The sequence below is a fragment of the Phyllostomus discolor genome, chromosome 5 (assembly GCF_004126475.2).
Source record: "Phyllostomus discolor isolate MPI-MPIP mPhyDis1 chromosome 5, mPhyDis1.pri.v3, whole genome shotgun sequence".
In the NCBI taxonomy this organism is placed as follows: domain Eukaryota; kingdom Metazoa; phylum Chordata; class Mammalia; order Chiroptera; family Phyllostomidae; genus Phyllostomus; species Phyllostomus discolor.
This window is the reverse complement of record NC_040907.2, coordinates 165136684-165153320: the sequence shown is the minus strand read 5'-3', so window position 1 is coordinate 165153320 and position 16637 is coordinate 165136684. Positions and strand designations below refer to the sequence as shown.

General features: G+C 53.8%; 1 protein-coding gene across 1 annotated transcript; it reads left to right on the top strand.

The window, feature by feature from the left end:
* Positions 1-1793: 1793 nt before the first annotated feature.
* C5H10orf82 (chromosome 5 C10orf82 homolog) lies at positions 1794-7400 on the top strand. Its single transcript, XM_028511206.2, has 5 exons — positions 1794-1966; positions 4262-4480; positions 6155-6341; positions 6813-6910; positions 7032-7400. Exons 1-5 carry the CDS (start codon positions 1912-1914, stop codon positions 7166-7168), a joined length of 696 nt encoding a protein of 231 aa, XP_028367007.1. The 5' UTR covers positions 1794-1911; the 3' UTR covers positions 7169-7400.
* Positions 7401-16637: the final 9237 nt, after the last annotated feature.

Sequence of the window (16637 nt, the reverse complement as noted above, 5' to 3'; positions counted from 1 at the left end):
CTAGTCGCTCCCAGGGCGCTGAGTTTGGGCTTCGACTGGGCACAGGGGAGGGAGCTCTGTTGCTGCCGACCCTCTTCCTCCCACCGGGACCTCGGGCCCCAACCCAGGCCTCCCTACGTGTTCACATCACTCAAAGGCAGTTTGACCTAGATCCCTTCGCGCGCCCTACCCCCAACTCCAGAACCCAGAGGGGCCCGGCTGGGGAAGACTGAGAACGGAGATCGGCTTGGGAGACCGGGTGTTTGTGGCGCTGCTCCTCAGCGAGGCACAGGGGGAAGCTCTCCTCCGTCTCCCCCACACCCCTGCCCATTCACTCGGGCTCCCCTGCCCCTGAGTGGGGCTGCAGGAGGGTGAGGAAGAGGGAAGGCGGAGGCTGGGGAGCGGGACTCAGCCCTTTCCCCTCCCCCTCCCCCTCCCCGGGGGCGGGGCGGGTGGTGAGCGCACAAAGGCCGGGAGGCGGGGCAGAGGCCCAGCTTGGCTGGAGGCTTTGGCTGGGCTGAGATTCTGGCCGGCGGCGGAGGTGAGCGACTCAGGAAGGGGTTGGGAAAAGGAGGGGCGCCGGTACCTGCGCTCCCAGAACTCGTTGCCTGGCACCTAACCCCCTAGTACGTCTCCTGTCCAAGCTCCTCCCTTCCACCTCCTCCAGGCGGGCCTCGGGGTGGTCCGCTGCTGCCTAGCCCGCCACCACCCACGCTGCGAGATGCCCCCTCCCCGGCGGCTCACTGTTGGGCAACAAAGTCCTGCCGCTCAGAGTTGGGAGGTGGTCCGTTCACACCTCCTTGGACAGGACAACCCTCAAACAAGTTCCCTAACCTCTGTGTATTTTTTCCTCAATAAAATGGGGACCCGAATAGGAACTAACCCTGGGGGGTGTCCCTGAGGATTTAACAAGAATGCAGCCCGGCAGGCAGCCATGTCCCCGAGCAAGGAGTCTATAAATGTCTGAACTGCTTTAAAAATCCCCAGCATTGCCTACTGCCCCTGACTGTGGCCCTCCCCCTCACCCCTGAGGCCCCTGACCTGGCGGGAGAACATCACTTTTAGGAGAGGAGCTGGGTGGCCCCACCAGCACCCTGAGATGCAGCTCCTGGCCCATCCCGAGAGGGGACCGCAGGCCTTCCCAGAAGCGGGGAGGGGTCTGGCTCTGGAGAGAGCTACCACACAGCTGATGTTACAGTGCCCCCATCCCCCTCCCCTGCCTTGGACTCCATGCCAGCCTGCCGGGACTTCTGGTCCCTGTAGCCAGAACTCTCATTCCTTGCTGTGGGGTTGCCCTGTGCTTTGCAGGATACTGAGCAGCATCCTTGGCCTCTGTTCCCTGGGTACCAGGGGCACCCTATCCCCAAGTCTTGACAACCCCAGATGTCTCCAGGCCCTGCCAGGGAGGGGCGGTGGTGGGCAGCAGAAGCCACCACTGAGGCCTGGCTCCCCTGGATGAAAGAGGTTCTGTGGTGAGGGCGCCTCAACTCCCCCCACCCCACCCCCCAAGGTTCTGAAGTCTTACCTGGGGGCTCCTGGGTCTTGCTCCTCTTTCCATTCCTAACCTCGGTCACAGTTGGTGGCCAGAGTGTGTGTACAGTTCACGATGTCTGATGGAGGATAGATGGGAGGTTGGCCGAGAGGGTGGGGTGTGGGGAGGCCCCCCAGGGCAGGGGGGACCCCGGGGGAGAGTGGTGATCTGCCCACCTGATATCTGAGTTCATGTAGGAGGTGAAGACCCCTGGGCATTGTGACAGAAACCAGCGACCTCTCCTGGCTTGTGTGAGACGGTGAAACTGCCCCTCCACCCCAGCCCCCTGGCAGGGTCACTCGACCCCCAGGGGCTCTAGCTCACTTGACGCGAGTTCTTAAAACAGGGACATTGGACGAGAAGCTCATTCCCTCTCCCCTTTGTGAGCAGAGAGCAAAATCATGGAGCCTCCCAAGCCCTTCATGAGACAGCCGCCGATCACACCAGGCTACAGCGGTGAGTGGCACCGTGCCCTGCCGGGATGGGCCTGCCCTGGGAGCCACAGTCCCGGTGACTGTCCCCGCTCCGGCCCGCTGCCCGTGTCTGTCTGGCTGACTGGGCCGGAACAGGCGCTTCAGCTTTTAAGGTGCTTGTTAAGAGCGCCCCGTTGCTGAAGGTGGCTGCTGATGGAGAGAGGCAACTCAGGCCGAGTCCCCCAGGGCACCACCGGGCATGCAGGAGGCACTGAGCCAATGTCCGTGGAATGCGTCTGGACCGGGACAGACACAGCGCTGTGGGCAGAGCTGAGGCCTGTCCTTCTCCCCACGTGGGGCTTTCTCAAGTCTTACGGCAGACCTGTGCCTGTGGTCCCATTCCTTCTTCGTCCCCTAGTGGGGAGGGTGACCGCCTGCCCCCGTTCACCCAGGATGCTCCCAGTTTTACTGGAAGTTCCAAGTAACGCCAGAGTCCTTGGTACCCAGACCATTTGCTCCCAAGGCTTCTGGGCCACCGAGAACTCCCTGAGATGCCTCTGTGACAAACCCAGTGACCCCGATTGGCCCTCACGTGCAGGGGTTCCGAGGAGGGGAGGCGCAGGGGCCATATTCCGAGGTGGCCCGGCCTCCCCCGGTCCTGCGGGTGGACTGAGAGAGCAGGCTCCGGGTTCTAACGCACTGAGGTTCCCGTTTCGGCCTGGCCGCCGTCTGAAGTTCCTTACCTCCCTGTGGTGAGGGAACAACATTTCTACGAAGTGGGCGTGTTCATCATCGCAGGGCTCTGGAGGCTGGAAGTCTGACGTCAAGGTGTCGGCAGGGCCGGGCTCCCTGTGGGGGCTCCGGGGGAGGGCCTTTGCTCGCCTCTCCCGGCTTCACGTGGGCCGGGCGTTCCTGGGCTCGTGGGAGCGTCCCTGCAGCCTCCGCCTGTATCTCCACCACATGGCTCTTCCTGCGGCCTTTCCCCTGTGTCGTCTGCGTGTCCGATCTCTCTGTCCTTTCCTTTTCTAAGGACACCGGGCACTGGGTGTAGGGCTCACCCTAAATCCAGCATGATCTGAATTCCCAGATCCTTAATGACATCAGCAAAGACCCTACTTCCAGACCAGGTCGAGTTCATGGGTACCAGGGGTGAGAACTTGTACAAATGTATTTGAGGGACCCAGTTCCACCGACTGCAAGGGGGAATGATGGATTTTTGTACAAGAGTGTGGTGAGGGTTACCGGAGCCAGCGTACACAACCTCTTGAAAACGCCTGGGCCGTTAGCAAGACCCCATAAAGGCAGCCTGAATTCCTGGGTGTGGACATCCATGCAGCTTTATAAAGTAGGCCCTGGTGGAGGAACAGCCACAGCGGCAAGGGCCCTGGCTGTCTACCCCCTCCCCCATGACGTCCGGGTGTGTTTTAATTGCCCAAGGGGCGGGGAGACAGGGTGCTGGGTAGAGGACGCCAGGATCAGTCTACTAATTAGGTTCTTCTCGGAGGTGGCTTCCTCCAAGGTGCAGGGGGTACGGGGGCGGGGGTGGGGTGGGGACGCGGCTTTCAACTCTGAAGCCAGGTGCCCCTGACCTGGGGACAAAGGCAAAACTGTTGGGCTTCCATCGTGAGCGTTAATGTATTTATTTTTGCAGTTGAAAAGCAAGTTCTTAACCAGTTTTTCCTCATTTGTCCTTTCTTTTCCACGTGGTTTCATCGTGATGATATTATAGCACTTAGGATTTCAGCATCCCGTTTAAGTAAATAGTTGTGCTTTCCCCTGCACTAATTGTGATGATTATCTGTTATTTTCTTGGGAAATGGTGAAAAATTGTTCCGGGAGGTGGGTCTCCCAGATAATGAATTTACCTTTTTGTGTAATAGGCCTCGGCTTTTAATAAGCCCGCAATTTCCCCGACGGTCCGACAAGAAAGATCCCAAATTGCCTTTGGGAAGTGTGAAGGGAAATAAGCTTTCTCTCTAAAAAAGACGAATAATTTCAATTACTCCTCAGTCTATCATTTTGGCCCATTACACGCTTTCCCCATTTACTGCTCGGGCCGACGTCAGGGGCTTTGCCATCAAAGAACATTACTGTCATCGCCTTTGTTGAAACGGGCTGCTTTCCCTCCCTGGCTCCAAGGTCGTTTTTTGGAGCGGCCTTGGCAGGGCCCCGCCCCAGCGGAAACCACAGGCCTGCCAGTGTGAATGGCCTTGGGAAAAATGCAGTGTTGTTGGCCAGAGGACGGCCAGGTTACGACGGGCTGAGATGGGGGGGCGTCTGGGCAGGTTCTCGGTCCTCGATGCAGGCGGTGAAGCTGGCTGGCGGCTCTCTCTCTCAGGATTCATCCCGTACCTGAGCTGCGAGGGCACGGCTGCTGAGGACCATGGGGCCCGGTGCGTGCTGGCCTTCCAGGAGAAGACGCAGCGCTACAAAGACCAGCTGGAGGAGCTGCGCTGCTCCGTGGCCACCGCCCCGAGGCTGAAGCCCATCTGCTCCGAGGAGACGGTCCTGCGGGCACTGCACGAGTACGAACGGCAGCACCACCCCCTCAATCTGGGTACCAGCTCCCCCCAAACAGCCCCCTCCACCCCACGGCCCCAGTGCAGGGGCCTTGCAGCCCCTCCCTCCCGCCCGCCCCAGGAGTTGCCGCAGAGAGCTCAGAACCCAGCACCATTCCAGATGCCCTGAGGACAGTGCAAAGGGAAAGGCCCAATGTCTTAAAATGAGAAACGCTCCCACCCTGTTCTCTGACCTGGGGGAGAAGGACCCAGGTCAGAGAACAGGGTGCTGGGAACTGAGAGCCCCTGGGCAAGTCGCCACGAGTTCAGACAGGGGCCGTCTCTGCTTTCTCTGGGCCGGCCACCATCACCTTGTCAACCACTCACAACAGCCTTGTGAGGTCACTGCTGTCATTCCCATGTTAGAGATGGGGAGTGAGGCTCCGGGTGGGAGTGTCCCTTGTCTGAGGTCAGACCTAGGTCTGAACCCAGCTCCTCCAGGTACTAGCTGGGCGCAGCCAGGTTCTACACTAAGTGACAACCACAGAAACAACGGACAATATAATCACGTAATGTTAAAATCACAACAGTGATGTACTGTGGACCGTTTTCAGGTCTAGAAAGTCTTCTAGGAAGAGTAATGGACTGCTTGCCTTTATTGTTATTGCTGTAATTGTTTGGGGACTTTCAAGAACACATTTCTTATGGTTTAACATTTTCCAAGACGTTGCAAAGAATATTTGCCTAAGACTTTTTGAGATTGAGCCCAGCTCGGCGGCTACTTGCTGTGTGACCCAGGGCAGGTTGCTTCCCCTCTCTGGGCTCCAATATCTTCACCCAGGGCAGGGACGGATGGACCAGATGCTCCCTAGGCTGCCTTCTGGCTCTGAGGTTTCGGGTCTCCGTGGCCTAATTTGATTTTTACAGCAACTGGAGGAGGCAGGTGGGGCAGTAATCTTTCACCTCTTAAATGTGAACTTGCCCAAGGTCAGCCTGCTGGACAGAGTCATTCATGGCCTGCAAGCAGCTTCCCGGGGCTTTCTCCTGATCTGGATGCTTCTCTCTCTCTCTCTCTCTCTCTTTCATTTTTTTTAGGGGGGGGGGGGAAGAAGAAAGAGGGAGAGAAACATTTATGTGAGAGAGAAACATCAATCAGTTGCCTCTCACACATGCCCTGTTTGGGGACCAAACCCACAATCCAGGTATGTGCCTGACTAGGACTCGAACCCGTGACCCTTTGCTTTGCGGGATGATGCCTAACCCATGGAGCCATGCTGGTCAGGGTGAATGCTTCTCATGATTCCCATATGTCAACTGTCAAAGAGCGATGTCTGAAGCTTTTCATCTGAGAAAGCAGCAAGACCTGTTTCGGGGCAAGGACTTGAGAATCAGGCAGACATGGGTTTGAATCTTGACTCTTCCACTTTCTTGCTGTGTGACCTTGGCCAAGCCTCTCTCTGCCTCTTTCAAGTCTCAGCCTCCTCCTCTCTACAATGGAGGTGATAATAGCACCAACTTCTGCCAGTCTGTAAGAGAATGAAATAAGAGGCTATATGTACAGCCCCCAAGGTGGCACCTGCCACGGCGAGTCAGCCAGCCAGGGACAGCCGTGGTCAGGACCTCCGCAGGCCCAGGGCTCCCCCCGGGCTAACTGTTGGGGTGCCAGCCAACTGGGGAGCACCGCCATGGTGTGGCTTCTCAGCGCCCTCAGGAAGCGCGGCATCTCTTTGCAGAATGCAAAGTGATGAAGAAACCTCTCCAGGAGCCCCCGATGCCCGGCTGGTCCGGCTACCTGCCGAGAGCCAGGGTCACCGAGTTAGGCTGTGCCACGAGGTACACCGTTATGGCCAGAAACTGCTACAGGGACTTCCTGGCCATCCTGGAGCAAGCCGAGAGAGTACGCCTGAAGCCGTACGAGGAGTGAGTGTGGCTGGAGGCGTAACCGCAGGTAGCAAGGGGAAGAAGAGGCAGGTCTGGCCCGGGGCTCCCAGCTGCCCCACCCCAGCGCTAGGGCTGCCGCTGTGTCTGGTTTGTTTCACCTGGGGCCCCACTTATCATTGCAAGGCCTGACTAGCAGCCAGCCCCCCGAGTCCTCCACCTTGCCCAGCCTTCCCCCCGGGGGGCCTGCTTGTGGTCTTTGCTGGCAGGAAAACCACCAGGGCCACCATCCTGGGAGCAACCTAAGGCCCCAGAGGGTGCTGCACAGGGCGGCTCGTGCGGCCTCAGCTTCCCCTTCTGTAAAATGGAGATGACCGTCCTTACCTTTAGGATAAGTGGTAGGGATTAGAACTAAACACGTCGTCCTCACCAAGGACCTGCATAGATTATATTTGTTCTTTTTTTAAATTATTAACAAAAGGAGTAACTCTATGACTTATGTTCTTATGTTAGAATATATGGAGTTAGGTCCGCGCAGCCTCCTCCTGCTCCTCCAAGAGATTTGCACTGTGAAGAGTTGCTGCCAAAATATCCGGACTTTTCTGTTCCAGGTGAGGCAGGACCCTCTCCTCCTTTCCCACCCTTTTTATAGAGGGGAGAAAGCGTTTGCACTGGCCTCCCTGCATCGCCCGTCCACCTGACTGCAGCTCACGGAGATGCTTTCTCTTCCAGATGGAAGCTGTCCCATCCTTACAAATCCCCTGAGAGACGACCCCAGACCTCCGGCGTCGTCTGGCAGTGTTCCGACGCCATGCAGCGGCGAGGTTTATCTGGACCCCCTCTCCTCCGCCAAGGATGCAGAAGGCTAATGCGGAGAGCCTCCTAAGGAGCTGACCTGTAGGGGGCGCTCCAAAGCTCGCCATTCTCACGAGAGCATCAGCCCATCACCACCCACACCCCAAGAGGCACTAAGGACATTTCCTAACTTAAGAATTTTTTTTTTCACGGACACCAGCACCCTAGCTGGTTAGCAATAGCATGTCATGAATGAGAAAGACCTTTTATTGTCCTGTGGGAATAAAGAGGATACTTCTCAGCTTGCTCAGGGCTTCTGTGGGTTTTATTCCAGAGTCTGTTAACCTGGAGAAGAGCCAGGGTGGGGCCCACTTCTTGCTAACCCCGAGGTAGCGGCGTGCACCTGGGCCAGGCTGCGAGGGAAGCCTCGCCCAGGCCTCGCACCTGGCCGTCCCCATCAGCTGTCTTGGGCCCAGACACCGTGGCCCCCCGCACCTCGCAGATGCCGCGCCCACCCCAACCCTGGTCTTTCAGAATCCCAGTCCCGGGAGAGACCCGCTGGCGGACACCAGCCGCCGTACCTTCCCAGGGCTGCTGTAACGAGTACCACACACTGGGGGGCCTACGACGGCAAACATTTCTGGAAGCCTCCAAACTCAAGGGAGTTAGCAGGGCCGTGCTCCCTCTGAAACCTTAGGAGGAATCTTTCCTTGCGTCCTCCCAGCTCCCAGGGGTTTGCCGGTGGTCCCTGGTGTTCCTTGGTGCACTGCTCCAGTCTGTCTTCATCATCACACGGCTCCCCTCCGTGTCTTCGTGTCTTCTTCAAAGGACACTGGTCCCATTGGATTAGGGTCCACCCTTCTCCAGTGTGGCCTCATCTAAACTTAGCAAATCACCTCCGCAATGACCCTGTTTCCAAATAAGCCACATTCTGAGGTACCAGGGGTTAGGACACCGTCATATCTTTTGGGGAGGACACAGTTCAACCCACACCACTGGCTAACGTCCTCTTGCCACTGACGGGCACTCTCTCTGACCTCCTCCTGGAGCCGCTGACACTCGGAAGAAATCAAAGCATGGCTGGGCAGTGAGGACACATGCCATCCGGGGCTCTGGCCATGGCAGGGACTTCCACCCCGGCTCCCTGGGCCTCCAGGGCTCCGTGGGTAGAAATCAGGGGTTAGAGTTTTGACTTTAATGAGAAAAAAAGAACTTGATGAGAAAAAGAAAGTCACATCTTCGTTTTCACTAACCTCCAATGAAACTTAGTGTTGCCTTTTCTTATGAATGTAGGAAACACTATAGGCCCAGCCTGCAACCTCAGCCCAGCGATTTTCTGCCCGGTGTGCTGCAAGGATTTTTAAAACATGCAACACCTGGCTAGAGTCAAGGACACTGACCTCTCTTCCCTTAGACTGTCAAGTAAAAAAACAAACAAAATAACAATAGCAACAACAGCCAACACAATAGCTGTCTGGTGTAAATGAATCAAAATGATACCTATTTTTTTGTCAGATTGGCAAAAAAATATTTTGTTGGTGTGCCACAGAATGTTAGTAATTAGTTGTGTGTGTCATGAGATGAAAAAGGCTGAAAATCGCTGCCTTAGCCCAATAGAAATCACAGGTCTTCTCGCATCTTTTGACACTTGTTACAGACAGCTGGAAACCATGGCACTGTTGCTCACGACTCTGTATTCACTGCAGTCATGACAGCCACCGCACTCACTAACGTATTGTTATTCAACACGTGCGTAAAGAAACACACTATTTCACAAATCTGTTCTTTCTAATATTTTGATATTATTTCAGTAGAATTGATTTTCTCTATATTCTCCTGTATTTTACTTTACATTTGTTTTTTTTTTTTAAGAGTATTTTTAGAGAGAGGGGAAGGGAGGATGACAGAGAGGGAGAGAAACATCAGTGTGTGAGAGAAACATCAATCAGTTGCCTCTTGCATGCCTCCCAATGCATGTCCCCAGCTGGGGACCCAGCCCACAGCCCAGGCATGTGCCCTGGCCCGGAACTGCCTTTCCGACTGCAGGATGGTGCCCTACGCACCGAGCCACGTCAGCCAGGGCTTTACTTTACATTTAAAGACATTATTTAGAGAAGAGGCCCACAGGTTTCACCAGATAGCCAGAGGGTCCCTGGCACCGAAATGGTCCAGGGAAATAATTAGGGATGTGTGTAAAGAGTGAGTGTCACACAAAACACCCCAACCCCACAGGAGCTGGGATCACAGTGATTCTGATTATTCCAAAATAATGTGATGGGAGAATGCTGTTGTGGAGAAATATCTGCTACAATGCATGCATGCATGCAAAAAAAAAAAAAAAAGCCAGGCATAATAACAGCAAACCTTGTGTACACACACACACACACACACACACACACTAAAATTCCGTTGTTCGTTTGAAAGAGGGCCGTGAGCAGAGGATGCTAACCCGCAATGCTAACAGTGGTTATTTACACGATGGTGCTACTGGTCATTTTTATTTTCCTGTTTGTGTTTTTTTTTCTCCCAGTTTTCCACAGGCAACGGCTATTAACGTCATCGTGAAGAGATGTTGTTACTTTAAGAATCCTCATTTGAACTGGTTAGAAGACACGTTAATCTTTTAGAGAGTGTACGTTAGAGATTGTCCATCTCATTGCCAGGGAGCTGCCTGGCATTCTTTCCACAAGGCTCAGAGAACAGTTGGGATTTTTCCAGTTTTCATGAAGCCCTGGAGAGTGACCCCACAAAGACCCAGAAAGGAAGTCAGGAGACAGATCCTTCACCCGCCTGGGCCGGTGGGGTCCAGCCCCTGTCCTCTCTGCTGGCCCCTTAGAAATGAACCTCACGGGAGGCGTAGCTGTCTGGTCCCTCCTCCAGGACCACAGAGTTGGTGGATGTCCGCTCTGGGCTCAAGGTCACTGAGCTCTCTGCCGGTGAAATTAAGGGGAGTGGGACCAAAAAGGCCCCTTGAGACTGCCCTCCTGTTGGCCTCATCCAGGGGTTAGCATCATGCATCCAAATTTAAGTCACTAATTCACTCGGCACCAAGCTTTAAAGAGCAACTCGAACTGTAAAACACACACAAAAAAACCACCACCCAGTGACAGAGGGAACAGCACTGAATAAAGGCGATTTTAAACGTTGTTTAATAGTACCTAGGTCTTCTGCACCTCCCAGATGAAGGTTGCCAGCTCCGTGGTGCGGATCTGTAACCCCTTTTGTGGAAGCCGCTCTGCATCACAATCCTCTCCTTAATCTTTATCTTTTTTGTTTCTCTGTAGCCTGTAATTTCTAGAGCACGGTTCTGTCGGGGGGAGGCAGAGAGGTGATTTTCCTGCACAGCAAATTATCATTATTAGCACAAGCTGCATCCTTAATGAGCTCATTCTTGCCACGGAAAACAATTCCATTACCTGCTCAGACGAAACTCCCCGGGTCGGGAAGGGCTGAAACATCGGAGGGCGTGGACTCGCACGTTTGCCTGTGCCATCAGCGCCTCTTGTGGCAGAGTCTGACTTCCATGGCGGACTCGGGGAGGGGATGCGCGGTTTCCCTGTCCTCGCTCCCACGCAGGAGGGGTGACGGGCCGATTCTACACAGGCTCTCAGTCACGGCTCTCACGTGGCGCCGGCACCAGCTGTGAAGCCTGTGGCCGGGAGTCAGATCCCTGCGTTCAGATCTCAGCTCTTGCTTTCGTATGGCTGTGTGCCTCCGGACGCTTTCCTTAACTTCTCTGAGCCTCGGATTTTACTTGGTTAAAAGAAGATGACGAAAGAGCCTCCCCAGGAGCGTGTGTAGGAAGCTCAAGAGATTGGGCAGGCAGATCTAGCCCCTGCAAGCTCGGTAAATTTGAGTACCCATTACCATTGGGGTGAAGAGACCCGGGAAACATTGCTGTAGCTGACCCGGTTGGGGTAGGGACTGTTAGCAGAGACGGGTTCGGAACCCAGGGCTTCCGGCCCCTAAAGAAGTGCTCTTTTCATCCCAGGATTCCACCCCGTCGTGAGGCGGGCGGTGCAGGTACAATTCGCAAACCGTAAAAACAGCAGTTTGCTAGTGTCAGCCTCTGGCCTAAGCCCCTACCTGGAATCGTTTATTTAATTAGTGTACATATTTTAACTTTGCAGGTGAGCAAACACAGGCACACGGAGGGCAAGTTATTTGTTCAGGGCTACACGGGCCGTAGGTAGCAAAGCCAGGATTTGAACCAGGGCAGTCTGAGGCCAGGCTCTGCACACTTAACTTGCACACTACACGGCCACGTCCCACGACCCTCCTCTGTGGTCACTGCAGCAGGAGCACAAACTACTCCAAAATCAGTCACAGTTTCGACGTCAAACTGACTCCAGAAAGAAAAGAGAGGAGAGGACCAAGGAGAAACACAAGAGCACAAGGAATGTAACAAAGCCAGCGTAAGGCCATCGCTGGGCCTTGGGACTCCTCACGCTGGTTTGTGCTGCACACCTGCTGGGAGGTCCTGCTGGGCGGTCCTGCTGTGAGACAAGCACTGGAGGCCTTAGCTTTCTGTTGCCTGGCAGCCTAACACCCTCCCCGATAACACCCTCCCCGTGGGGTTGTCTGGGAGGATTAAACAGGGGAACTCACACAAAGAGGTTGGCCCAGCATTTTGCTAACAAAGCCTCACAGGCCTTCTGCTTCCTTGTGAGCACAGCTAACAGCACAAGAAAGGAACAATCAAAAGGTACAAAGTACCTTTTTCCCCAGGAAAAAGGTAAAAAGTAAGGCTCAAGACTGAACGCCCTCACCTCTCTGCCCTGCTCCTCGGCCTTGCTCACCTATCAGACTCCAACCCAACCCCGGGATTTCAAGAGTTGGGGTCTTGGTGTCCTCTTTTCTGGAAGGCCTCTGAGTAATTTCCTTGTGCAAATTATTCTCTCCTCTCTAAATATGCAGAGATTCCCCTGGTGTCTGGCCTAGAGGGGGCATTCCACCAGTGTGAGCTGTCCCCGGGGAAGGCAGAGCCCCTGTCTGTGTCTCCTTGACAGCTGACAGGCCTGCGCTTGAGGGAAGAGTGGGGTACACGGGTCTCCACCCGTCTTCGGGAGTCAGAAAAAATACAGGTGGTCCCCTAACAGAGGCTGATGTGCTCCCAATAAAACTCCATGACGATATTTAGATGCAAACAGGGTTTGTCTGGATTCTCCAAAGGCTGAGAGGGGAGTGTCTTCCCCATCTTTCCCGCCCAGCCCAGGGTACCACCAGGAAAGGGCACTCGGCATTCCGTGGCCTAGAGGAGCCAGGCATCCAGGCCCTACCGGCCTTGTTCTGGAATGTGCTCTCGTGAAAGTCACACCAGGGGCACCTCCCCCCAGGCCTCTCCATCCGCCCGTGTCACTCACTCCCTGCCCCACGGTCCCAGACCCCAGCGCCAACTGACATAAAATCATGTATGTGCTTAAATGAAACCCACTTTGGGGAGTGATTAAGTTATGTCTAAACCTGTTTGTCTAAGGGCATTTCTGACATAATTCGTGTATACATTTATCACACCTGCAGCTTTGCGAGGGTTGGGGTAGTTTTGATTGCCCCCTTTCCCTCCCTTTATCTGCTTATAAACATTTTGAAGGCCTTCTAGCAACGTGTCTAGAAAGGCTTTTTATTAGATTTATTGTGGTGGATGCAGCCTTTCACTTGAGTGTCACCCCAGCCCCCTGCTCTGGGAGTCACAACCCTTTCAACGGGACATTGGTGACTACAGCCCCGCCTTCTACATCAGGGTTGGCGACTTCTTCTGCAAAGGGCCAGGTAGCAAGTATCTCAGGCTTTGTGGGCCAGATGGTCTCGGTGGCAGCTCCTCAGTCTGCAGGTTTCACAGGAAAGCAGCCATCGACAATATGGAAGTGAATGAGCATGGCTGTGTCCCAATAAAACTTTATTTATGGGTGCTGAAATTTTAATTTCATATCCTTTTCGTGGATCCTAAAATATTGCTTTGCTTTTTTAAAGAACCACTTAAACATGTGAAAGCCATGCTTAGCCAGAGGGCTGCCCAAACCAGGAGGCCCGCTGGGCCTGAACGCACCCATCCCTGCTCCAAACCACCTGTGCGCCCAAGGCAATGCAGCTAGCTACTACCTGGTCATGAGTGACTCACTTTGTAAGCAATGGGAGTCAAGTGGGTGCCTTCTTGGGAGAGACCCCTTTGGAGGGGCTGTGAAATAGAACCCCCAGGCGCCCAGAGCACGGAGCCAGCAGCCCAAACCCACTGCTGAGAGAGTGGGACAGGGGTGACGTGGGGCTCAGCCTGGCTGAGAAAAAGCCTGCAGTTGCTCCAGAGAAAAGGTAGAAACAAAGGCCTGGCAGAGGCTTTCCGCACCCTGCGCTGGAGTTAAAATCTAATTTCGATGGAAATGGGCGCACAGAAATGAAACATGCGTGTGAGGCCCTCATCCTGACGCTGCGTGCCCTGGAACGACAGCTTCACCAAATCTATTCCCTCGGCTTGAAAAGCAAGATGCCTTTTGAAATTTGATTTCGTTGTTTCACAAATTGTTTTAGCTTTGCAAATGGCGCGAACTCCGTTTCTGATCTGCCTCCAACAAAAATAGAGCATTAAAGTGCTTAAGCTTCAATCAAAGGCTTGCTGAGAGCAGCACCCCATTACAATAACGGAAAAATCAATTCGATTTGTGTTTTGAACACGATTTGTCATAAATAGCATTCTAAGAGATAACACTGATTACACGGTAGCAGGTGTAATGTATATATACCGAGCGCTGCACCTTTGTCAGAGTCGTCATTAAAGAATTTGACACGAATGCGGGAGAACAATGAATGTCAACCGAGATCCACGCCGGCGAGACGCAAATGGGCAGCTGAAGTGGGGGATGCCGGCACATGCTGTACTTAGACGTGATAACATGCCGTCCACAGGAGCTTGCGTTTTTAACTAGAGCTCTTTTTACGCTGTCATTTAAAATATCTCATATTCCTGAAGGTCGGGGATAAATGGCGCTGTTAGCATTTCGAGCCAGTAAAAGGAAAAGTAATTTGTTGTTCATTTAACATAACATTTTATGGAATGGCTTTGTAAAGTATTCATTATTCATCCCCCTCGGGAGGCTGAGGAGGCGAGAGAGAGATGCCTGGCTTTGTGTCATGCCCGTGTCACCGCTCACGTCCTGATTCCGAGACATACTGTGGAATGACGTGGTTGGCACATGGGCAGGGGAAATGCTAAGACTCGAGGCTGTCCACCAATGTGGTCTGGGCTGACCCTGGCAGGGGGCTGCTCAGGTCCTGGGTGGTGCCACCGGGGACAGAGGTGACAGCAAAACAAGGGGCAAGACTGTCAGAGGCTGAAGATGAAGCTTTGTGACGAAGGGTCTCACACAGGCCCCCAGGAGAAAGAGGGAGGCTCTTGCTGTGCGTCTGGGAACAGCAGCGGATAAATCAGGTTTGAATCCAAACACAGACGCGACAGCACCTTGGGGTCAGAGGGACTCACTCAGTCCCCTTCCTCCAGCCATCCTTCCCGCCAGCCCCAGGCCCTGAATCCAGGGCAGGGTGAACCTCTAGCTCTCTCCTTTTCCTCCTAAATGTGTGCAAACAACTAATGCGACATAAAAATAATGTTGACAAATGCCACTGTATCCTGCCTTACATGAGCAAAGAGGACTCTTGTTATATTTGCTGCAGACTTTTTTGTAATGAAAAACATAAAGCACCTCTGATAAAGGATTCTGCATGTCTGTGTCCTGATATTTTATACCACATATGCAGTGAGTTGTAGTATTTTGTGAATAAAAATGTATGCAAATAGTATTTTTTTAAAGATTTTATTTATTTATTTTTAGAGAGGGGAGGGAGGGAGAAAGAGAAAGAGAGAGAAACATCAATGTGCGGTTGCTGGGGGCCATGGCCTGCAACCCAGGCATGTACCCTGGCTGGGAATCGAACCTGCGACACTTTGGTTCACAGCCCGCGCTCAATCCAGTGAGCTATGCCAGCCAGGGCTTGCAAATAGTATTTTCTATATCCAACCAGTATCTTCGGACTCTTGATTTCCCCCTGAACAGAGCATTTGGGGGATCTGCTCAGGCTGCTAACTATGGACCTTTGGTGGGTTTTTTCATCGCTAAGGTTACACTTTGGACAATCCGAACGGTGTGAATGTCATGCTGCTGTTTTGCTTATATTCCCCCGATTACTAGTGAAGGTGAATCGTGAACATTTATTACTCACTTTTCTCTTTGTGCCTTGCCTGCCCACATCCCTTCCCCCATTTTTCTATCGGGGTATTCTTCCTTTTATGTGCTCTGAACACTAATCCTTTGTCAAGTTGACTTTGAATACCTTCTCTGAGGCCACGCTTCTCTTTCATCTTGGCCATCAGTGACCCTGTTACTCCGGCCTGCTGTCCTTCCTGCTTCTCTTCTGGGCTGCGTGACGTGTCGCAGACACTGCGCTACGTGCTTTGCAAGCCTTCTCTTATTTCATCAGCACAGCCTCCCTTACTCTGGGGTAGGTGAGGTGGGAGAAGTGAAGCTGCCGGCCCGGTAGAAAGAGAGGGAACTGGGTTCAAGACCAGCCTCGCCCCCCCTTCAGCACACGATGAAAATCAGTCCGAGTTAAGATCAGAAAGTGTCATTTAAACTCTTAGAAAGACACACACATGTTGGTTCTCAACCCTGGCTGTATACCTCCCACAGATTGCTAAAAAATACTGGTGCTGGGCCTCACCCCCGAAATTCTGACTGGTCCGGGGCGCAGCCTGGACGTGGGGGTCTCTTTGACAGCTGGGCCCCGCTCAATGCTATTAGGCAGCTAGAGCTGAGAACCTCCATTCTATAATGTGCAGTTTTATTGGGGTCTGGAAAGTCTTGCCGTTCTCAGACAAGGACCCATCTCTCTGCACCAGGCCAAGGTTTTAAATGCCCACACAGCGCTTCAGGAAAAAGAAGTTTAGAAGACATGAGGGAGAAAGGAGAATGAAAGAAAAATCCCAAGGTGCTGAGCTCCAGCTCTTCATTCTGCTAGGAAGGAGAGGGGGCCCCAGGAAGGGAGGGGGAGCTCCTCCTGCCCTGGTTCTCGGAATCTCAGTGGGTGAGTCACCCCCCGGCTCTCCTCCGGCACCAGCCACAGCTGTCACGATGCCTTTCACGGAATCACTAAATGGAGCCATTTCTGGATTCTGAGAATTAAACGGGGAATGCTCCTACTGCTGCCCAGCAGGCAAACCCTCCTCCACCATTCTCCAGCCCCGAAAGTGACTCTCTCTACCTGGCACCAGCCTACTTACTCACTGGGCCCCCAGGAATGAGGGGGCAGGCTGGCCGGGGTTCGTGGGAGGCCATGCTTGGGCGGGGGCCAGACCAGGCGGCCCGCACGCCACATGCACCCTAAAAGGACATTCGATGCATGCGGATGTGCACTAGGAAAATTCCGGAGGCCACTTCTATGCCCAGCAGCAGGGGCGAGGGCAGCCCCTGCACGCCGCAGTGGCATCTGGGAAGCCCTCTGAAGGACGGAGAAGCTCTCTCAGTACAATTAGACGATAACATCCAGTTTGCTGATAGT